This window comes from Athene noctua, chromosome 20 (genome assembly GCF_965140245.1).
Source record: "Athene noctua chromosome 20, bAthNoc1.hap1.1, whole genome shotgun sequence".
In the NCBI taxonomy this organism is placed as follows: domain Eukaryota; kingdom Metazoa; phylum Chordata; class Aves; order Strigiformes; family Strigidae; genus Athene; species Athene noctua.
Genome location: NC_134056.1, coordinates 77,636 through 101,825, shown reverse-complemented (window position 1 = coordinate 101,825; position 24,190 = coordinate 77,636). Strand labels below are relative to the sequence as shown.

The following is a 24,190-nucleotide window of genomic DNA, read 5'->3' as shown; positions in this document are numbered from 1 at the left end:
TGGTGACACAACTAATACCTGTATTTGCAGAGCTAAAATTTCCTATTCCCTTGCTGGAGGCAAGCCTATACAAAGCATGACATTGTTATGCTTCTCCTCACACCTGGTTTAAACAAATGCACGAAGAGTCCCATCCAGGAGGGACTTTTTGTCAGCTTTCATAAAACAGTAAAACAAGTTATATGACACTTGGTATTTAGTCTAGTGTCTGCAATTCAATGCTCATTAGTATTAGTCTTTTAAAGCAACAGAACATTCAATCTACTAGTGAGAACTGGAGAGCACATGTGAGGGATGCAGAGACTTCTGACTTACATTTACCTTGTGTAGATCAGGCATCAGGTCTTGGTATAAAGAGCGGATCAGCATGTCTAGAGTACGTTGACGTTTCTGAGAAAATGTTGGGGTTTCTAAGGTGGCTTTTTCCCCATTTATTACTGAAATATTATGGAAAAGAAGTTACATTACCTAAATGAACTCTGACAACTTTGACTATAGTTTGCCTCTGTATAAAAATACCCGTTCTCCCCTTAGTAATTTAGAGTCGCCTCCTTTCTGAATGTTTTTAGTGAATAATGGTCACTTAAGCTTAAAAGAGGAGAATTCTACAAGGCATCCCAATAACCTCCTAACTAATAAAAAAATTCAAGACAAACTGCTAATGAATTTAAGTACTAAACCAATGTAAATATGCAAAAGGAGTTACTAGTCAAGTTCCTGTCAGGTAAGCATCTAACTGTAATCATCACCATCCGTTCTTAGATTTCCAACTCTTTCCATTGATCTAGAAGGGCAAGTAAGGGTCAATGAAAACTGGAACTGAAACATTACAGAATTTAAAGGTTCTTAAAGGTGCTGAAAGACACCTATGCAGTATGCATACAAAAAATCTTATATTTTCAGGCTTTCAGAGCTGCTAACCTAAGACATTCTATTACTAAATATCGAACAGCATTATATATTTCCAGATCTCCAAGTCCTTTAAGAAAATGTAAAGCTAAATATGGCTGCACGGTCGGAAAATGTAAAAGTCAGTTTGTATTTAGTAGCCTGAAAAACATAATTGCATAGAAATTCAGTTTTTTGTCAATCTGACCGGAACAGTTTGATGGAACTGACATCTCACCTATGCTACAGATTTGAAAAAAAATCTATACGGAACAGCAGCATACACAAGAAAATGTGTTTACACTTTAAGTATCAAGAATTTCAATTTATTTTAAAAAGTGTTTCCAGTAAAAGAAAAACTGACTTACATTTCACTAACACAAAATCCCTGAATTCCTGGTGATTTGTAAAAACAGGTGGGGATGGAAGGGGAGGCCCAAAAAGAGGAACACTTTCTTCTGAAAATATTTTCAGCCTGTTGAAAGAACAAATCTTTATCTATATTGAAAGTCTCATTCAAAACCCACCATTTTTATATACACTATTCAAAACAGAAGGAAGAACTGGAACCTGTTATCTAGGTATGTCTTAGGTAAAAACTCCCACACACCTAACAAAAACCATTGATTTGGAATTATTCATTAGAGTAAAATTCTGCTGCCTTTACACAAACTAACACTGGGAAACTAACAATTACAACAGAACTTTGCAGTTCTACCCACAGAACAATGCTCTTAGTGGCACTAGCAAAATCTAGTCCTTTTCAAAAAAGCTTTAAAAGAACAGTTCTTCACCTACAAAATACATTCTCCTTATAGATTTCCATCTTAACTATGCATTCATCACATGTATGAAATATTTGACTCTTTCTGAATAACAACAGCCTACTACAGCTGAATCTGTATCTCAGGAACAGTAAATTCATTTTCACTGAGGAAAAAGAGTCAGAATGACTTCCATGACAGCTGGACCTGCTGAGCTCTTTCGGTCCATAAGGAATCCAGCATAGCAAGAACAAACAGCAGGTACAAAACCCGTGCATACAACATGCTCAGCAAGCCATAGCTTCTTTAAGGTAAGTAATCATTCCTTGGCATTTCAAGTGACAGTCTGCACAATTTTCTTGACTGTAAGACAACAGTCAGAAAAAGATGAAGGGACAGAAAGAAGTTTAATTAGGCCAAGTTGAAATACACAATAATGTATTAAACCTGTCATATACTGCATGGTAGCACTATGGGAAAATGTGTTAAGATGGGCAGAATGAAGCAACTGGACTGTTCTTCTAAAAGCAGTCAGTTATTCAGAGCATGAGAGACAAATTTATCTTATTTGCTGCAACTCATTTTTTTCCCAAATAACAATGGAAAAAGCATTTACCATGGGTAGCTCGTATACTATTGGCTAACGATGAGGACAATGTTCACTTCTTAAAAGCTAATGAGGGATGTGTGCCCAGGTTTCTCTCCCAGAACAAGAAGAAAAGGAGGAAAGAAGTAACTGAGCTTTCACTGCACACTGGAATCATGAACATGTTTTGTGCCTCTCACAAACGTGGGAATACTGAAAAGCAGTTATCTATAAGAACAATCAATTGGGGGAAAAAAAGCAAGAAGGTGTTTAAAAAATCTTAAGAGCCAACTAAAATCGCTCCTTTTTTTAACTTCACTATAGACATTTTCCAAAAGAATCCTTAGCTATAAATAAGAGGAGGGAAAAAAAACCCCACATGTGCAAACTGAAGTATCAAACTGTTGGATTCTTCTCTGGAGCTAGATTTAATGGCATGCTGGAGAAACACAGTAATACAGATTTCTCTCATCTTACTAAATCAAGATTTAAGTTTCTTAGCTACACTGAAAAAGAAAGCTATTTCTACTGAAAAATTCTTTTGAGATGTACTTGTCCATACATCACCCCTGTGGACATACATGCACTTCAAGCACCCAAGTTTGTAGCCTTTCAACTCCTGGACACATTTAGCATATATATGCTTTGCCTCATCTCATACTCCACATCAAGAGCCACAAGGATGATGTGAACCTTCTCCATCCACCATGCCCCAAAATAAAGGCTCCCAAATATTAAGGGACTGTAATAAAAAGATAGGAGAAAGCACACATATTTATCAGCAAGCTTTCTTTAAGAAATCTAGTTAATATTAATCCATTTGTTTCTCGCCTTCACATTCTTGTGCATTTCCGCATTTGCACTGCAGATGATTTCAAGTAACATTCATAAGTGAGTAGGTGGAGTTGCAGTTGCACAAAAAGCACCTAATTCTTACTGCTAACGATCAAGTTTTGGAGCTAGGCAGGAAGGCTTAGTCACTCCTGTATATTTCAGATACAAAAAATACTAGTAATCTACATTGCAGCAAAACCAGATGACCATGAAGACTGCTCAGCCTATAAAGCATAAGGAACTTCCACAGCAAGCTAGGATTTACATGCGTTGGAATGGCTGGAACCACGTGATTGGATCTGAGCAGCAGCTTCTGAAACTATGCCCTATGGCTGGCATCAGTGGTCTGTACTGTGTACTGAGGGAGAGGCTAAAAGAATGCTTTCTACCCTTGTACTGTATTTCTTAGCTGTCAAAGTGGTATAGGTTATTAAAAAAAAAGCACTGGTGCCAGGTGATCAGTTCAAGGGATATTGCTGGTCTCTTTCACAATCTGAGTGCTCAGCTATAGAACTGTCAAGGAAGGAGGAAGCAAAACTGATCTACTTAAGGACTCTATATTCCTGGAAGCCATTTCCAAGTTCAGATACTTTCTTTCCAGTACAAGCTAACTAGTAGTGTACATAGAGCTGACATAGCGCTGAGGGATCTGGTGGAGTTGGGAACTGTCAATGTTAGGTTAGTGGTTGGACTAGGTGATCTTCAAGGTCTTTTCCAACCTAGACGATTCTGTGATTCTGTACCTCAAAGGAGCAGACCCAATGCTTTCAACATTCAGCTTCATCCTTCAAATGTGGTGTAGAATGATTTGCAAATAGTTTAAAATTTCACAAAATAATAACTAATGTCATGCAGGCTCACACAGCCATCAGAAATTTGCATTCAAAGCCGAACACTGACTTCACCCTTTCATCTTGCAAAGGTTTTAGCTTTGAGTGTAGTAGACACACACACATATTCTGGTTTGAAGTAGCTTCATGCCCTGAAATTTCCTTTCTAGGGCTCGATAAACCAAACACTTTGGTTTCCTAATATAAATTCTTTAGCTATGAGAGACTTCACCATTTGAGCCGGCAATGATTTCAAACCTAACCGATCTTCTCCCCAGGCACATATCCAAAAGAGAATGCAATTCTCCCATTTCTTTTTGACCTTCTTTTGATTTTGACTAAGTAGTAAATGACTCAGCATACTTCCAATACAAGCAAGATCACTACAGACATTGCTAGTACTTTGTAAAGGAGTCATAACAGCAGCAAGTCTGTGTTGTATACTGAGAACTGCAGCACACACTGTTAGCTAAACAGTGGCTCTTTTATTTCTCTTTATTGCTTATTTGGTTCTTCCTCCCATAGGCTCAGACAACGACATCCCACTGCTACTCTGCTTTTTCAAGACTGACAGATATCTCTGGCATCTCACCATTTATCTCAAGACAACAGTTGGGATTAACTATTTGGCTAAAGCCACTTAGTTCATTAAAGCCTAGCCACGAGGCTGGAGAAATCCTGCTTTTCAGATTCTGGCAAGACCTAACAGAGTTGGACAGCATATGCCTCCAAGTCTGAGGAGGACTAACTGAAAAACAGATGAAGAACACATTATTCACCAGCAACATTCCACTTGGGTTTAAGTGATGTCCAACTGTACAAGTACTCTATTAAGATCCCTAAAAATGAACTGGTTTGCTTAGCTACAACCGAACCCAGACGTGTAAGGATCTGCAGTCCATGGCTATCACAACATCACATCTAATTACCTTTCATCATACATGTAATCCACATGTTGATCTCACCAGGTCTGAACGTTCCAGGCATAGCTTCCATCATTTTGTTATTTCATCTCAAAAGTAGTTTTGTTTTACTCACTTAGCTTATGCCTGCTCCAGAATTTAATTTTTCTGATGGCTAGAAACATGCAACTTATTCATAGCCAGTTTACAGCCATCTGCATTCAGGTCCATACTGCTCTTCAGTTTCATAAATTCATTTGGCTTTCTGGCATACAGACAGATGGACAATACAAAATGTTTTCCCGTTATCTCTAAACCATCAGAAATTGTCTGAAGTTATTTGTCATAATCAGCACCTACCTGTAACTATCATTCTGGTTATTATATCTCACTAAGGCAAAAATATCTGCCATGCAGTTAAGGAATTTAATCCAGTACTAATGAAGCTCACATGTATTTTAATATATTTTTTCTTGCAGCACATTGCAGATTTAATAAAGGTAAAATATATTAATCAATGTAAATATATAAAATATTCTAGACTACAGACATTTTACTGTTTATAAAGGAGGTCCCATACAAAATTTTATTGTTCGATCAAAAGTTTAAGAACTGAGATAGTACCACAAATACAGACTTCTTGTCATTACATGAAGCATAAAATGTACTACATAGTTTTGTGGTATGTGTGTGTGTTTGATAGAGTTGTGATCAGAAATTCTCTTAGTTGATAACAAAGTACTGATACTGAACTTCGCTTATATCAAAACTTCCACTGAAGAAAAGATTCCAATTAAATAATTTAGTTGACAAAATTGTAAGAAAATAGAGAGTAAAAGTGCAAGTACAAAAAAATGTATTATCAGTCTTGATTCATAACTTAGGGCAAATCTTGGAAAAAGATCAAAGAAATCCTTGATTGTCTTGCAAGGTATTTTTATGGAATCGGTGAGAGGCTCCTTGCTTTGATAGATTTCCTTAACACCATCTCTAAGTTTTCAGCCCTTATAAACAGTGTCAAAGAAAGCCTAAGTCTGAATAACTTCACGGGCTGTATGGCTTTCTTCCAGATGAAATGAAGAGACCTTTGCCAATAGCTGTGATCAACACTATCAGACACTGCACAAGAAGAAGACTTACGATGGGATTCAATTATTTCAACATAAGCACCCATTACTATTTAAGGTGCTTGAGAGTATATTGCCTAGTCTCCAGCTGGTAGTCCAAACAGGGCACAGATCTTCTGTAGGCCCTGTGTCATATCTGACAGGCCTGTACAGACATTTCAGATATGCTGGCACATCTAAATTGGTGCTGGATGCCTTTATTTGGATAACTCAATCCTACCCCACAGACAACACATGGCAAACTCATAGAGCAGCTATCATCGCTGTGTAGGCCAGCACAGAGGAATATCTGTATGGTAATTTTTCCCACTGTAGAAGTAACAAAAAAGGGTTGGCTATATAGTATGTAGAAAGTGAGTGCAAAGCACTAGGACAGATTCAGTGAGCTTTAAGATTTACCACATCTGACACAGATCAGTGTCAACCCCCCATTTTTCTTGCAGACACCTTTATCCCTGACTACTGTCAACTGAAAACATCAGGAAGGTGATATGGCTCCATCAACCAGCTGTGGACTATTTAAAATTACCTAAATGATAATAGATCCTTACAGATTTAGGGCACATCTGCCCCTCCAACTCATTATGACATCAAGGACAGTTGAATCTCAAAATGTTGGGAGGAGGTGGGTGGGGTGGATCAAAAAGAGTGGGGTGTATTAATTACATCATAACAAGTCCTCCTAACAGCAATAAGGGAAGAATTACTCCTTTTTTTTTACTAACGACACTCTGATGAAGGGTACATTGACTTCGTAAACATTTCTTATTTAGCTTCTCTGATATCTAAAGATTTATTTTTGTTGAAATTGTGGAATTCTTACAGTTCTAGTCACTTCTTCCATATAGAGTAAAAGAGGTTAATATTAAGAGCTTAAATCTAAAAACTAAGATCAGTCATGGACAAAACTAGCAAGAGAGTTCTAACAACATTTAGTCATCCCAAGAACTAGGTTTAGAATTTATAAGCTTTGTGATCATTTTTAGAAACTCAGCAACAGAGCCCAGATAAAAATAAAATTTCATCCATTTTTCTTCATTCCATTCACTCTAGACAAGAGATGCCAGATTGGGATCTATGGACCACTAGTGTGACCCCACGATGATCCCAAGTGATTGGCAGCTGGTTTTTGGAATCATATTGTCTTCACAATGTTTTCAACCAAAAGTCTGAAAAATACAGGCTGCCAAAAATCTGGAGAATATGCGATTCATGGTCTGAAAGATTTATGAAATACTGTTCTAAAATAAACAGCATCTAAACATTAAAATGCAATATTCAGTAGTTAATGTCAAACTAATCTACATCACTAACAGAAATATTTTAATTCACTTACATTTTTTGAAAACGTATGAAATTTAATTTATGAAGTGATCAAAATAAATGCCTTCAATAAAAATACAGTTTAATCATATTCTTGCTTTGACCTTATCTTCTAAGTGTTTCAACATAAAAATTGTTTTATGAGGCAGACTTAGAGACTCCTAGTCAAGCAGTTGAAGGTAAAGAATGCAAGAATGCAGCTGTCTTTTTAAACTAGTTTTGAATTCCATAAACAGCATGCAGGAAGAACTTAGGGTAGGATTGAAAGTAATACTGATCTTTTAGAAAAAAAAAAAAAAAAAAATCGCTAGAAAATGTAAGGAAAAAGATACGTGTAAAATGAGAGCGAATCATGGATGGCTTGAATGCTGGAGAAGACTCTTCGCCTTCCTGAAATACGATAGTGACAATGTCATTTCCAATATGTCGCTTCCTTTCTACCTGGAAAAAAAAGGAAAAGAGGAAAAAAAAAAAAAAAAAAAAAAGACAGACACAATGACTTAAAAGCCATAAATAAATACCTTCATTCTGAGAGAATGGTAAAACAATATTCCTAAACAAACAAAAATTATGGTCAATATGATTGAAGCCAATATAAAATTATTACTTAACTATAAGCAAGTAAGCCTGGCAATGCCACGATGGACACACAAGGCAGCTGCTACTGCATATTTTTAATTTAGCAAAACACTCGTAATTTATTTAACTTCCATAATTAATATTCACAAATTGGGCATTGAACACCTAGCATTGCAAAAAAGCAAATCCACCACTTGAAATAAATGGAAAAAACCCTGATGCTGAGTTACGCTTTAAAAACAATAAACGTCCTGATTGGCCTCTGGTTTCTGCTATTATCTTGTCATCAATCCAAGGCAAAAGCACGAGAAAACTGACACAAATAAAAAAGGACAATATAATTATATCATCTGATTATATTATTATAACAATATATAATTATTCCTTAAATAAGAAGTAAAACAAGTAATTTGTGAGTAATTTTAGGTAAATCGTTAAGGATGTGTGATGTACAGGTAAATGCATGTGTTTATACAGTACTTTTTCCCTCATAGAATACAGAGAAAGGTTCAAGCAATGGATGACAGCACATGTGAACAAGTACCCAAGAATCCACCTAGTCAACCTATGAGAGGACAACAGCAGGGCTTTAGAGCAAATGAAGAAAGTCTGCCATTACCATGCTCACAGGGGAAATTTCTTTCCACCTACACAAATTGCTACCGGAATACAAGTTGTGTGTTACATATGTGACTATTCTGACAATTTGCATGCAAGTCTAATTTGCAGCCTTTCTAAATTCTTTGAGGTAATTATAATTGCAGCAGTGAAGCTCTACACATCATCTGAGTAACAGAATACTCAATCACTTCTCAGTCAGTCAATTTTTACCTTCTTCCCAAGTGTCCTTTGTACCTTAATACAGATCACATGATGCATTATCTTCCAACAAACATCATGAAGACTTCAGCATTAGGTATAATATTGAGGAAAAAATACAGCAAAAGTCTTAAGACTTACATTTCTAAATTATTAAAAGGCAAGAAATCCCTTATTTTCTTTTAAAGATTTGGAGTTCATGATTTAATAAATAAATACATCTAAAAAAAAAAAAAGAGAGAGCAAGAACCGTGTACCTGCTGCTTGTTCTCTCTAGAATATGGTAGCATGGTTGAAACATGGAACATAATTTCATGCCCTTGAAAAACAGTATAGATGGAACAGGTTCCTGTTGTATCATCTGCAAGGGAAGACAACATTCTCAGCAGGAATATATCCTTTAAGTTTTCTAAAGATCAAAAGATATTTCAGGTCCTTCCACCAAACCTTCTTTAGTCATCCTTTTTTCTGATCCATTTTAGAAAATGTCCATGCTGCATGTTTTATGTGGGTTCAAACCTGAGTTGCAACCTAATCTGCATATTCACACATTAAATTAAACCTGTGACATCCTTCACCCAGCCCCCTGAAATCATATGGTTCCTTCAAGACACAATGCTGTACTATCATGAAGTAAGTAATGTGTCAGGTTATTCTTCACCCCATTCCAATATAAAAAATGAAACCATTCTCCTTGAAAATACAGGTCATATAAATACTTTCTTCAACTGCATCCCATACCAGTGATTTAAGCTAATCTGATTTTTTTCCTGGTGAAGCAGAGCATTTAGCATGTGCATAAGGAAGTCTCTTTAGGGATTGTATTACTTCTACAATATATATAATATGCGCATGCAATCAGCAAAAACATTTATATTGCAGTCACCCCCGTTTTGATTCAGGTGAGTTCTTACTTTTAGTGTCCAGTCCTCCTCTGTAGCCTGTCCAGCCTTTCAAAGTAATTGTGTCACCCAAAAGATGCAAAAATCTTTGAAAGCTTTCACTTCCAGTTTCTACATGTGGAAGGGAGAAACAGTACAACAGAAAAGCACATGTGATGATAGAACACCTGTAATACAGGAACAGGTCCTGCTCCCAGGACCAAAGTTTCAGCTTAATTTGTTTCTCCTCACATCATCCAAGCCTCTACCTTTACAGAAACAGTATTCCAGCCTTGCAGAACAGGCATCATTAGACAGTGACTCTTTTGCTAATAACTCCAAGACATTGTTCAAGTGCATAGAAGAACATGATCATGCTGCAAAAACGTGAAAGAACTAGAAACAGTGACTTTTTGCAGATAACATGAGTTGCTTCCTTCAACTGCTTCATTTTCTAAATCTTCTGTTGTATAGTTTATTTCTAGAAAAGAAATTTAAGTATGTTTCAAGTTGTAATAGCAGGTTTCCTACAGTAACCTTTTATGGAAATAGAAGACTCTCCGCCACAATTTTTCACCCAACACAAACATGAAAATCTAACAAAACTACTGCTCACATAACCATCACCTTCCTTCTGTCTTCCATATGTAAGCACTATTTAATTTTTTTTATTCAGATGAATAAAACAATCAAGAAAAAAGTGAAAAACCCACCATTGCTGAACATTTCATCATCTGTAAGCTGCCCATCTTTAGCATAAAGGACTCCAAATTTAAAATTCACAGATCCCTGAGAAATAAACCCAAATATTACATGATAAACAGGTAATCAAACAGAAGACCTAAAATAATGTTTTCTCTAAGGACTTCTTTGTATACATCCTATGCATGGGAATATACATTTCATATCAACTCCAGTACATGCTCAAGTAGCAGATACCTAATAATTTACCTTTGATCACAGATGATGGATTTTATGATATACTAAATTGTGATCCATTAATATGATACATTAAGTTGGTGCTTAAAATTATTTTTAATCTCATATGTTGCAAAGAAATACTTTTTTTAGGGCAATAAGCAATTAATTTCTAAGTTGTCACAAGCATGTCAGTGCAAATATTTCAAATACAAAGCTGTATTCGTTGAACAGGTCTGTGAGCTAGGAGCAGTTAAGTTTACATTTACCTCTTGCTCTTCAAGAACCAATAAATCCTGTAAACAAAACAATATCTTTAGCACACTTGTATTAAATATAATGCAAATAAAACTGTAACATCCCTGTATATTTACATTTTCTAGAAGTGGCCAGTTCAAGTGATAAAGACAGTTTACTCTGTAGTAAAATGTAACCCGACTCATCATTATTATCCTGCTACTGAAAGAAAAAGCTAGTAGTATTTATATTTAATGACTTATGTTTCCAGAAAATAATAAAGAAAAACAGCCAAACAAAAAAAGAAGTAATTTCCTACCTTTTGTATCTCAGGATGAAAAATTTCCCTTGGGCTCTTCTCAAATTTGTCAAGACTCATAGCACTGAAATGGAAATGAAATCTTGCTTTATAGAAGGGCAACTATACATCTCAACATTAAACCAGCAACTCGTTGCAGTTAGAACTGGTTACAAAAGGAACTGTTCAAAGAGCCTCTGTTACATGGAATGACAGGGAAGGGATCTGAGCCCTGTGCTCGGCACTGGTGAGGCCACCCCTCAATGAGTGGGTTCAGTTTTGGGCCCCTCACCCCAAAAAGGCCATTGAATGACTCGAGCGTGGCCAGAGAAGGGCAACGGAGCTGGGGCAGGGTCTGGAGCACAGGTCTGCTGGGGAGCGGCTGAGGGAACTGGGGGGGTTCAGTCTGGAGAAGAGGAGGCTGAGGGGAGACCTCCTGGCCCTCTGCAACTCCCTGACAGGAGGGTGCAGAGAGGGGGGATGAGTCTCTGGAGCCAAGGAGCCAGTGCCAGGCCCCGAGGGAATGGCCTCGAGCTGCCCAGGGCAGGGTCAGGCTGGCTCTGAGGAAGGATTTCTTTGCAGAAGGGGCTGTTGGGCGTTGGAATGGGCTGCCCAGGGCAGGGGGGGAGTCCCCGGGATCCCTGGAGGGGTTGAAGAGTCGGGTTGACCCAGCGCTGAGCGATCTGGGGGAGTTGGGGACGGTCAGGGACTAGAGGAGCTTCAAGGTCTTTTCCAACCTAGACGATTCTGTGACTCTGTGAATGTTCTGTGGAGTAGCCATTTCTTTTTCATAATATTAACCTCCAAGGCTTCCTAATCTTATTTTGGATTTTAAAAACAGAAACTAGGGAGACCCTGCATGAGATCAGGTTTAAATGTACTGTATTTACTTCTAAAACACAGACCTTTATTCCGTCACCTTCACTTTGGATTTACACATAATTACTGAGAGCATTTTAGGAGGACTCAATAATCGCTTCTAAGTTTTTTTTCTCTCCTAAAATAATTCAAGGCAAGTCAAACAAAAAATGAGCAGTTCAGCATCAAATTCATATGCCAAAGATCCACAAACAGAACAAAGTATTTAAATAAAAAGATCAACTGCTTCAAAAACCAGAAATATCTAATTTATAGCATTTTCTCCTAACTCACATTTCTGCATTTACTGTTATTTTTGTCCATTTTTTTTCCCCCAGCATTAATTTACAGAACCACAGAGCATCTCATGGAGTGCCAAATGCAGTCTGTCTGGGGCACAGTGAACTAACAGGAAGGTCAGATCTCATGCACCTTTCCATCATTGCTTATGCTAGATCACAACACAGACAGGATTTGCTTTAGTTCCTTTTGAAATGGACTAAAATGTTCCAATTAATTTAGAAAAAAACAGATTGATTAATGTAAGTAAAATTTTTTGAGACAGTCTGTACCTAGATTCACACCAGCCTGTGAACAGGGTAAAATGTCAAAGGAATATCAATCAGGCCTGAAGGAAGGCTCAAGGACCATAAAAGCAAAAGAACAGTCAGGAAAGAAATTTTAGTCCAAGCCCAAGGGGGCAAAAGGAGATGACATTTATCCAGCTGACTGCAGGTGGCACAGTGCCTGGGAGAAGTGGGGAACAAGGTCTGAAACAAGCCTGCATTTTACTCCGTAAAATACTGGAGCATCACAGGATGGAACACGTGAGGGTGTTTCAGCAAAAGAGTTATGACCCTAGCTAACAGAAGACAAAGTTTCTCTCCTCTGGGATGTCTGACTGAAAAGCATATGCAGGTGAGAGTAGAGGGTGAGGCTGGGTTAGAAAGGGATGTTAGGAAGAGATATTTCAGCGATTGGTGGGCAGACATGGAAGATCAAGTGCTTATGCAGGTACAGCATGCAGTGCTGACAACTAGGAACACTTCAAGCCAGTGCTGTAGGAGTCAGAAGACAGGACAACTTGGCTCATCTCGATGAAGATGATCTGAAGTGTTTTCAACTCACCATCTTGAAACTCCAAACCAGAGCCACATTCCAGGAAATCAGAATTAAGAAGTGAGGCTCAGTGGCCTGCTAGCCTCTCTGGCAAATTCAGTGGTTTGGGACCTCTCATCAGAAATCTTGTGCAGTTGTAGAAAAATCCAGGTCAGGTGGTACTGACTTCACATCACAACACATGCCCTGTTCCCAGAACTCTCCTCTCACATCAGCACTGGCACTGTTATCCACTGGACTAGATTATACCAAGCAGGAGACATTTCCTCATACTCTACAGATCAAAGGTTTTGAAGACTTGCAGACTGCCCATTTATCTGGTACACACTACCTGTTCAGTAAATGAAGGCACTTTTTAGGGTTTCTAGAGGAAGTAAAATCCTTACAAGATATGCATTTGAATATGTCAGTGACAGATTTGAGAAAACACACCACATGATTAGACAGTAAAAACTGAAGATTAAATTTGGATGAACACGTTGCCAACAGGTTTTCTAACATTTCAGCTGATTATAATGTTAGAAGAAATAGAAGTTGTGTTGGGCTTGACCACTTTATGTTCTCTTCTGCCACAAGAGGACAGAGGACAAGCATGCCATGCAAACTCTGGCTGGGAAGAATTTTCTTGGCTTCACTGACAGTGACCATAACACTCCCGACAGTGAGACTTACAGGGAGACAATCAACTGAAGAAACAATTCTTGATTTCTTCCCTGTTTGCTTCCTCCTGATAGGGTGAGAAAGACTTGAAATGCCAAATGATTGTCTCAGAGCTTGCTTGTGTGTGTGCAAACCTCAAGGACAAGCTGTGGTCTTTGGATTAGTCTAAGGAATGTCACCCAAGGAAGTGGGAGTGTATTGAAGGATGCACCCCTCACTTCCTTACAGCTGCATTGTCAAACTCCTTAGATATGCCTCAAATGGGGGGACATGGACTGAGTGAAAGCAAAAGTTTATCACTCGCTCCATTGTGTAAGCCCGATACTATGTGACTCTTGCTGTGTACACCAGACACCATGATTGCAGTGCTAATGACTTTGCAGCTTGGATTGATCAAGAAGCATGAAGTCAGCAAAAAACTGTGAGAACAGAGGAAAAACTAAAGGTGGGCAGATATGCTAATCAGTTGATAAGATGAACTTAAAAGGCAACAAAGAACTTTGCTTGTGTGCACCCACCACTGAAGAACTGAAGACTGAGGACCAACAGGACGCTGTTGGATCCACAGCAGTGACTATTCTTGCAACTCTGTTCTGGATGCTTGCTTTATTTCTGTCTTTTCCTTCCATTCTGTCCTATCACTACCACTCTTCACATTAAATAATAAAAATTGTTTTGGGTGGACGGCATTCCACCTAGTTTGTGTTTTACTCTCGCTCTTGAGATCATATCGAAACCTTCCCCAACATTGGATCAGGACATAGGGCCACATAATAACCATCTCTCTAGTCAAAATCTGCTGTGCCTTACAACTGTTTATCCAATGTAAAAATATATTTATTCTCAATCACTGCAGTTTCATTTAGCACCTGTTTTCCAATTAACCCCAAAATAGTCCCTCTGCTGAAGAAAAAGTGCTAAGAATTTTTCCCCATTTGAAGCTGTCACTTTGTCTGTTCCAGAACAGGCTTCAAAACCACTTTTTGCTGCCTTCAATGACTAAGAATGTAAACCTGGTTCTACTGCTTTTATAAATCTATTACGAAAACCATGCAACACAAGCTATGAATTACAGGAAAGGCATATAGACAAATATCTTAACTGATAACTTATTTGTAAATACATACCTTAATATAGATTTCACTGATAATGTTTTTGTGGGGCTATAAGGGAGACATATTTTCTGGGTACCCTATAAAGAGAAAAGCTAGGAGATATTATAGGACATACTGACTTTTTATGTACATTCAAATAGGGATATTAATAAAAACAATCAAGTAAAAAAAATCAAGAACAAAACCGTGCTAGTTTTACTTAGCCATACTTACTACTGGTTTGGAAAAAAAGAAAAAAAAAAACCTGAATTTGAAAATTCAGGGATGGTGCAAAATTTTTTTTACTTAGTTTTGACCGCCTTGGCATGTGGTATGAGGGCTGCTGAAACTACCAGAAACTACAAACTATTTCTATTTAAAAACCAAACCAAAGCAAAAATGAAAAGTGAACCATGTATGATTACAGGAAAGTTTTAAATCAATTGCTTGGATAATAGGCTCTTATGGAATCTAAAGTGAAAAAAAAATCATTAAACAATATTACTGAAACCAGTATCACACCTGCCTAGTTTCTTAACATTACATAAGAAAATCCTAAAAATAAAGTCATCACCTAAACATAACACAGGACATAATCAAGAACAATTTAGGCAACATTTCTAAAAATAACAGAGTTGCAGGTAAAAACAATTAAAAATATTTGGCATCACAGATTTCTGTCAGAAAGTTTAGTATAATGTTATCTACAAAGCTAGTTTAGTTTTATTTACTATGATAGAATTATATGTTCTTATTGTATAAAATGGAAAATATGTATTAAATACTGAAATCCTGAAGAAAGCAAAAAAGTGTATGATAAACATATCCAAAACAAACAAGGAAACAAAAAACAAGTCAGAGCAGCAGTTAAATATTTGTTTCTTACTGTTTTTCTCCAAAGTATTGAATGGTATTGAGGAACGCGCTGATTATTTTGGTCAGACAGTACAACAGACAGAAAGAAGGGGTTCTTCTCTGCATCTGTACCTATATAATTCTGATGAACTGTTAGGGAAAAACAAGAAGCATTATCAACCATAAAGACGATGCACACACCTGCTCACACACGCACACAGAGAAACACGTATAAATGTGTAAACATATGCATTCACATGTAAAAATATATACTTGTCTACATAATTGCGTATTTATACACAGATGTGTAAAAAAATCAAAACAAAACAAGAGATAGGTATAGCCTTCAAGGCCTAGAAGGGTTTCAAAACAAAGCAGGGGTTCCACTGCTTACAGAAACCCATCCTCTCTCTTCAGGTTAAAACCATATGAAACAAGAATGTGCTTTCTGTACAGGACAGAAAATGTATTAATACTAAATTAATACCATACTTTTTTCCATATTTAAATAATAGCAATTCAAAGCTACATTGCATTTTCATTGATCAAAACTTCAGTCCATTCGCAAAAAAATCATTACCTTTCCCTAAAAAATACTTGAAATACCATCTTGTATGATACTCTGGGTTTTCCAAATGCACATCCGTTCTGTGCCATGTACCTGGAGTGTAGTCTGTATTCTGAAATAGAATTGGGAGACTGTTAGATGAAATGCTGAGTGGGGAGGAGAAAAAAAATTAAAAAATTAGAGAACATCATATAGGCAAAAGGCAACCAAGAGTAGCCGATTCACCAGAAGAGTATTAGCTGTATACCATTTTTTAGAAAAGCAAAGAATTATTCTGAAGTCAGTTGTTGTGCAGCTGAAATTAAATTTTCTCCTTTTCTTTTTTTTTTCCCCTCTTTCTTTTCTAAGTAACTACAGTCTTTTCATATTGCACCACTCTTGTGAATAATAGCTTAGTCTTCCACTGAAAAGAAGATATTTCAGTGTGGAATTTGAAGACCAGTGTATTTAAAACTTAAAAATCAAATTAAAAAAACCCTCAAAAACCTCTGTCTCCAAATTCTATTTTCTCCAAAAATAATTCTCAAGGACTCCTTGCTAGACCAGAGCATGCTCTGGAAGTTCTTCAGTGTTATTTCTGTGATTGGCTGGTCAAAGTAAATTGCCAAGTTCTCTTCCTCGAAGAACTGACATAGGCAGAGAAAAAGCCATTCTCTGTATCCATTCATCACCCACTCAGAGAATCTTTCTGTGACACAAGCTAACCAGCTTTTGAACTGTGAGAAACTGAACTAAAAAGACAGTGTGCAGAACATGACCCCACAGAGAATCAATGCAGAATACTTAGACTGCTTTAAACTCTGCAGCCAGTGCTGATGTAAACAGATGACCAGTAATAAGTTTACTGTTCACCTGTATTAGTTCAATACAAGCTTACCAAGACCTTACATATATTTCAAAAATATGAGGTGTTCTTTCTTTTAAGATGATATTTACAGTTGAAAAACTTTTGCAAATAAAACGAAGATAAGTAGAAACCTAAGTGTCACTGGAGAGGCTGCGGGGACATACTGCAAATTTAACAGCACGGGAATCTGGTGGGGATGAGTTCTCAGGCTCTACTTACCTTTAAGTAGGAGATTAAAAAGCTAAGTATAGCTGCCAAAGGACAAATAAGGAGGAAAAAATGAAGCTATAACCTCATCACACCAAGGAATAAACTTAAAAAGCACAAAGGTCAGTTTGAACATAGCAGTATCACCAGGAAACAAATATAAAATGGTGAACTAGGGACTGCAAAGTGTTATTCAGAGGATAAGATAGATATTTTTCTTCTAACATAATCAGGTGAGCAAAACGTTACCAAAACTAAACAGAATACCAGCCTTTCCCTTGAAAAAAAAAATTTGTCAAGATTGCATGCTCTTAAAAGAAGAGCTAAGCTAGACTTTGGGGAGAAAAAAGCCACCATCTCCCTCCTTTCAGATTCTTACATTCTCATATTATTTAGCATTTTTCAAGTCCTCTTCCTTAGTAACTGACTGCAAATACATCTTTCCGTGATGAAGAATAACTGAAGCTGAATTATTTTTTCAGCTTTCTGTGAGTATCTTTAGCCACTTACCTCACCAGAGGAGCCGTTTTCCACGCGGAACCGTCCAGCTCTTTGAATGGCTCCATCAGCATCACTAGATATAAGCTATAAGAGAGTTTATGATAGAGGTTCTAGTTCCAAAAATAGCCATGTGATCAGTAATCAAAGCTTACTATAGTTTCTTCTTCTCCCAGGCATCATATGACTACCCACAGAGAAGGGATCAGCACAGCTATTATTGATTTGACTGCAGATTTGGAATGACCCAATTATAACTCTAAGGAGACATGAGTGGGAGAGCCGTTCACTCTTTTGGTAGATCTCAGTATTAACCAGAAGTTCTCCTGTCTCAGATTTTTCTGCACCAACACACAGTAAGCCTACAGAGGGACTTACCTGCTTTCCAGAAATTGATTTTGAAGCTTGCTCCTTTCCAAAAAATGGGTCTTACAGACATGATGATTCTTGTCCTCTCAGCCTTGCTAAGCCTAAAACTCTACTTGTTTGGCAGTATTACTGGGACTAGCAGTCTTCTACTGCATTTTATTCACTGATGTTTTCATGCGACAGAGAGCAGCAAGAATCTCCAAACATAATAGCGATGATACCGAACAACATAAGGTACAGGAGATGTCCTGGTCTGCTTCCAGCATTAACATCAGAAAATACAGCTTGTTTCCAGCTGAAGACTTCAACAGTTTCATAAATGCTCTGGAAAGATCTGCCTGGTCTTTTTATAAGGGAATCCAGGGATTCCCAGAACATTGAAACTCTCTTTGCTGTTAATAAAGCTCTTGAGAAGTCAGTAAAACATAGGATGACAAGACAATTCTGATGTGTTCAGCAACACTGCTTAGGATCCCCACAAGAGAAGAGGAGAATGCAGCCAATGATATTGCATGCTACTCCTCTCAAAACTGTTAAAATGAGACTGCCACATATCATACCAAACTTATGAAATGGGATCTGGATAATAATGCAATGGTATATCATTCTGTGCTTCCCTCTGGCAATCCATGTTATTCTAGGATAATACACTGTCCCTTTACTTGGTGGAAGAGTTATCACACGTTTTGAAGTTGTCTTTGCTCCTTGCTTTGAAGTGATCTCAGGCTATGTCAGAAATAAACTAACACAGCAAAAACTCCAACACATACTGGTGCCTTGTATGAACTATAAGAGAAATGATATGGACAAACTGGTCATATTATACCAGTGGGAAAGACATGGGAAAAAATGTTTAGAACAGAGACAAAACAACTGCACTGTAATAAATAAAAGGTGGAGATAATTGAGCAATTGAGATGCTGCTGTGGAAAACATTAAGCAAGAAAGGCTCAATATTATACACTTAGAAATCTGAAAGGACAAGCCCCTTTATACGTTTGTACTCCAAAAGATAAAAAGACATATTTTCATAAAATACTAGCAGAATTTTAAGAAAAACAATCAAAAGACAAGACCATTTGTGTGAGCTTACTGTGAATTTATAATTACCAATAAATTTTTCTCTTCCAGCAAAAGAATCTAAGTACTAGTAATGAAAGACCCTCTTAGCAGAAAGCAGTTGCTTCTTTGATTAAAACACCACATCTAATAATGTGGAATCTATGGAAAGAGAAGAAAGATACCTGGTGTTCTAGCAATGCAACTTTCAGTCACTAAGCCACCAATTTACACCCAGTTTACATGCATATTAATAAATATTATATCCAAGAACTTTAAATTACACTATAGCTAAAGGAAATGAGTGATTTCTTCCCACAGTAAGAGAGCTGGAGTTCAGTTTCTTTACCACTCCACTCTTCCGTTTTCCTATAGTAAGTTTATGTAATTTCATTATCGCCTTGTATAGAGTGTGACATTATTTTAACTGTTGACATACTGCTATTTTCACAGCGGAGAAGAAATTTATATATGAGAAAAACAACATGCCAACTTATCTTTGAAGAAAATGCAAAATAACTGACAGACTTCAGGGAAGAGTTTTCAATATCCTTATTCTGATTTCAATTTTAAACCTTTTTCCACTACTCTGAGGTATGTACACATAAAATCACATACACACGTATATAGGTACAGACACAAGCATGCACACAGTTTTTAATTCACGTAATTGCAAGTACTTTATCAAATGCTACCCTAATACTTTGCAATCTTCAGCTTATAAGAGCAAAAAAGACTCAATATCCATCTGGGGCTAAACACGATATTTATATAGCACTTCCTGTCCCATTACGATGAAATATTCATTAATAAGCTAGTAAAAAGATTTTCTAGCACAGGTCTAATATATCTATTCTGAAGCCTCTTTTAATTACCCTATAACTTTCAAGTCCAGCTTAGAAAGTGCACTTTCCAAACTAGATCAATTTTTTACCTGCAAATGAAAAGGATTTGAGCCCTGCATTATAAGCTGCTAAAATCAAAGGACAGGCTATGTAGACTTACAAGCTCCACAGATCCATAATGCTTTCTGCTAAACTCTCCACGTCTGCAACCCAGATCTTCAGAGACAGAGCTGGAATAGAAACGCTTCATCAGTGTACGCAAGGCAACTAGCCTTAGATCTCCTGCAACGCTACAGCCTGCCATTACCAAATATCATTCCTGCCGAACAAGGTTCGCAGTGCATAAACTCATTACTGCAGGGGACACTCCTTACAACGTGCACAATCTCTAGCAGCCATTGCTGTCTGGTTTTCATCTTACCCCCAAAAGGAAAAGAAATATCTGTGTCTTGACTGGAAGCAAAAGCTATGATTAAATTAAATATTTAGTCATGATGTGATCAGAGTTCAAAAGCAGGTGATGGCTTATAACCATGTTTGAAATCTGTGTTTATTCTAAAGGAAGAAAAACCAACAGCAAACTTAATGCTTCGAACAGGACAGCTGCACTACACTCAATAATCTTATGCTTAGTATGTTGCTACTCGTTTTGTCAGTCTTTTTTTAGCCTACACACACAAAAAAATTAAACAATTACTTTAATTCAAAAGCATAAGGAAAGAACAGCATTTCATAGGCTTCCCCCACCAACCTTAACAAAGATAAAATTGTCAAGCAAGCAAAAGTAATCCTAGAATACGAAATTCAAAATCTATATTCATTACCACATATTACCTCATACCATCATGACACATTAAGCACATCACTATATGCTTCATGAGGTCAAAACAGACAGCAAACATCTCTTAACTATAACCGCTAAGCCTCCTGCCTTTGCAATGGGGATATATGTGGTACAAATACAAGATAAATAAAGACCTAGATACAAATTTAACATAAACCTTGATTACCCAGTCTGTACCAGGGCTAGCAGCTCAATCATCCTTCATTATATTCCAAACTTACAGTTCACCCTTCAGTCAGCAGTAACAAAATAATTTAATGGGAAATAAAAAAAATCCAAAACAAGAAACCCTCCATCCAGCAGTAAGAGATTAAATTTTCTGAGAATTATCAGCACTGTAAATTGCAATATTACATTGATAAACAGACAAAACATCTAAATTTTAATGTAACATCCTTATACTTGACTGTAGGAGATACTGTGACAGTGGACTCCAAAACGCTTTAATTTTTAGTCAACTTTTCTATTTGGATTTGCGTTTATATGTACTTAAAATTTATTAAACATGATTCCTATTTCTGAGTTCTGTCCACTTGGATTTCACGTCTCTACCCAAGGAAAAGCAACACAAACAAGACACATTTAACGGAACTTTAAAACTCCCCCAAATGATGCCAGTATTTGCTTCCAGTATGTAAATTATGGGGGAAGGATAAGAACATGACTATAATAGTAATTTTAAATGACCCACACACTTAAGCAGGAATGTCAGCTGTCACAACAACAGAGCTGCCTTTCTAACTTCATGTGAGTAAAATCTTTGGATGAGACAATTGCTTCTGGTAATGTATACCCTGTGCTTCTCTGTCAGTTGCCTTTCAGCCCGACCCCTTATCACACAAACATATCTAGACTGCTTCCTAAGCAAAAATGACCATATACAGCCAGATTGACCCCTGAAGGCCATGAAGTCTGTGTTCTGACACCTATGGGGGCACACACATACATGCCACAGTAGCAGTAGGAGAGTGACTTGAGGAAAACTGCCTACAAGAACTGAGGTTAATGCACATTTGCAATTTTTACAAGCTACAAATCAATCATTCAGTTGGATGCATTATAACCTAAACACAAATACAATGATTTAGCTTTCAGCTTGTGGTTGCCTGCACAATGAACTTAGGTTTGATTGGGGACAGTTATTAATCTTAACTTTCCTGAGAATCAGCGTGAAATACCTTCCAGCAAAACAGTTAGTTCCCATATCAGGAATCCGCAAAGCAGAGATGGAAAAAGTCTGTGATACAAGAAGAAACTGGGCTTGAGTCCTGATCTAATCCCTTGTCACCTCAGAAGCTACACTTTGATCTTACTTACAATGTGCTGTTTGTAGACATAAGTATTTCAGAGCCCTACCATATCTGAGATTGAAAAAAATGAACGTTAAAGCCCGCAGTTCTAACAGCTTGTACTCTAATTGAAAGTAACAACAATAACTCCTCTTTTTTCCCCACAGCAGGACAGAAAGTAGACAGAGACAAAATGAGAAGAGAAACAATATCAAAAACCCAGAGATATATAAATTAAAAATGAGCCAGTGAGTAAGGCTCTTCAGGTTGCTACCTGAAAAAAGCATGCCCCAAAGATGGAATTTTCAAAGTTTGCAGCAGTACTTCTCAATCTTTTCACATTTGTGACACTGAGAATTTTCAGAGCCTTATCAACTGGACAAAGATGAAACAATCTTAATGGAGATCAAGAGAAGAAGCTGTTGTTAAGTCAGGAAGTCTGAGCATCCAGAAGTAGGTTTAAACCTTAAGCAATCACACACCATGAGGACTTTGTGTCCAATACTTTTATACACCTACCACTACTGCTGTTGGACCTTTGAGTGAACCTTGCCATGCAATACTGCCACGTTGTTGCACAGAAGTTGTAGCACGCCACAACACTTAGAGCTCCTTCTGAGCCTGTAACACAGAGAAGATGGCCCACAGTAGTAAAAAGACTGAATGTACCTGTGAGCTGCACAACTCAAATAACTTCTTACAGTTACCTTCTACTTTATGTGGTTTTGTAGCAATTATTGACATGCTCATTCAAAGTGTATTTGGACAGTCTCTTTTCATCCTACTCCTACATGACATTTACAAGGAAATTACGCATGTTTTACATTTTATTGCAAATGCATAATCTTCTTCCATTTGTCCATCATCTGAAGGGAAGTATAAAAAAAAAAAACCACCACTTTAATTCAGTGTGGTTTGCAGTGAAGAAAATTTTGAAGCTATTACTCGTGAGTTCTCATCTTTACTTTCAGAAGGAAACACATGTAAATCTGGCTAAAAGATTTTCTCTGCAGTTATTAAGACATGGCAACATAAAAGTATTTCAAGAGTAGCATCTATACAGACAAAAATAAAGACATCAGATTTTCTTTTCCCTTCCAGACAGTACAAAGAGGTCTTAAGTTTAGTTTTGTATGGGCTGAAAGTGATCCTTTGCCACTTCACACATCTCAGAAAGAATCTGAAAAGTTCAGATAAAACCTAAAAAGTAGTCATGCATCAAATGCATTTGAGTTTCTGCATTTTGAGATACACATGAAATTTGGCAGATGCTTCACAGAACAAATGGAATGCCTCATTTGCAATCTATTTTAAGGCACTGTGGCTTTTCTATTAATGTTTTACAGAAAAATCAGGTAACTGTGGTAGGGCTAGCACTTTCTTTGCGTGCTACTTTTGTTCTGCAACATTCGTTTTTATGGCTAGGTGTGCTAGTTGCCTTAGAAACCACAGTAAAAGCAATTCCAATCAATGAACACTTGTCACCGTCAGTACTGGTGGCAGAATGTTATGGAAATAGCAGTCAAGAGAGGTTTTGCTGCCGCCAAGCTCTGGAAATTCAGTCTTTGATCAAATGAAGAAATGTATGTAAGATGACAATTCAAGGAACGGTTAAAAAAAAATAAATTAAAAATCCAGTAACAGTCACTAGGATAATAAATCTTTTCAAGTCTTGGAAAAGCCAGGTCACTATTTTGTGTGTCTGACACCTGGAAAACCCCAAACACAAATATTATACAAAGTAGAAAGTCACCACAAAGAGCACCTGGCCTACTGTGCTTTGAACAGAACCATCTCCACCTGGATAATTTTTAGAGACCTTCATCAGTCATGCAATAGCTCCACAAAGCAGGAAAAACAGCAAGCTGAGGTTTGTAAAACTGAAGTATTTTCTGCCTCGTGGCAAAGCTAACCTCAAAATGCATTAAGCTAGAGGAAAATACCATCTCATGAATTACCTGCATGATAAACCCAGGGAGTTATGAAGACATTTTAGAACTATATGCATACACACAAACTAAGTCGTATACCTTAATCTGGTTATATTTCAGCCGAGTGAAAGTCAAACTCTATCAGGAAAAGCATGCTGAGA

General features: G+C 37.2%; 1 protein-coding gene across 10 annotated transcripts in view; it reads right to left on the bottom strand.

Moving 5' to 3' along the window:
- The window catches only part of GARNL3 (GTPase activating Rap/RanGAP domain like 3), a 58,992-nt gene that overhangs the window by 24,750 nt on the left and 10,052 nt on the right, over window positions 1-24,190 (bottom strand). For 6 of the 10 annotated variants that reach the window (XR_012634945.1, XM_074924142.1, XM_074924148.1 and 3 more), the window contains exons 2-15: window positions 20,126-20,195; window positions 17,705-17,779; window positions 16,153-16,252; window positions 15,604-15,722; window positions 14,751-14,815; window positions 11,008-11,071; window positions 10,721-10,747; window positions 10,247-10,322; window positions 9,567-9,665; window positions 8,910-9,013; window positions 7,587-7,695; window positions 5,165-5,210; window positions 1,257-1,363; window positions 316-437 (exon numbers count right to left, since the gene is read on the bottom strand). Coding sequence is in view for 9 of the 10 variants with exons in the window: in XM_074924142.1 (XP_074780243.1) it covers window positions 316-437; window positions 1,257-1,363; window positions 5,165-5,210; window positions 7,587-7,695; window positions 8,910-9,013; window positions 9,567-9,665; window positions 10,247-10,322; window positions 10,721-10,747; window positions 11,008-11,071; window positions 14,751-14,815; window positions 15,604-15,722; window positions 16,153-16,252; window positions 17,705-17,779; window positions 20,126-20,195 (1,183 nt within the window). In the remaining variant the exon portion in view is untranslated. Of the gene's footprint in view, window positions 1-315; window positions 438-1,256; window positions 1,364-5,164; window positions 5,211-7,586; window positions 7,696-8,909; window positions 9,014-9,566; window positions 9,666-10,246; window positions 10,323-10,720; window positions 10,748-11,007; window positions 11,072-12,972; window positions 13,295-14,750; window positions 14,831-15,603; window positions 15,723-16,152; window positions 16,253-17,704; window positions 17,780-20,125; window positions 20,196-24,190 lie in introns of those variants that run through there. The other 4 variants (XM_074924143.1, XM_074924145.1, XM_074924150.1 and 1 more) reach the window with 4 other exon arrangements.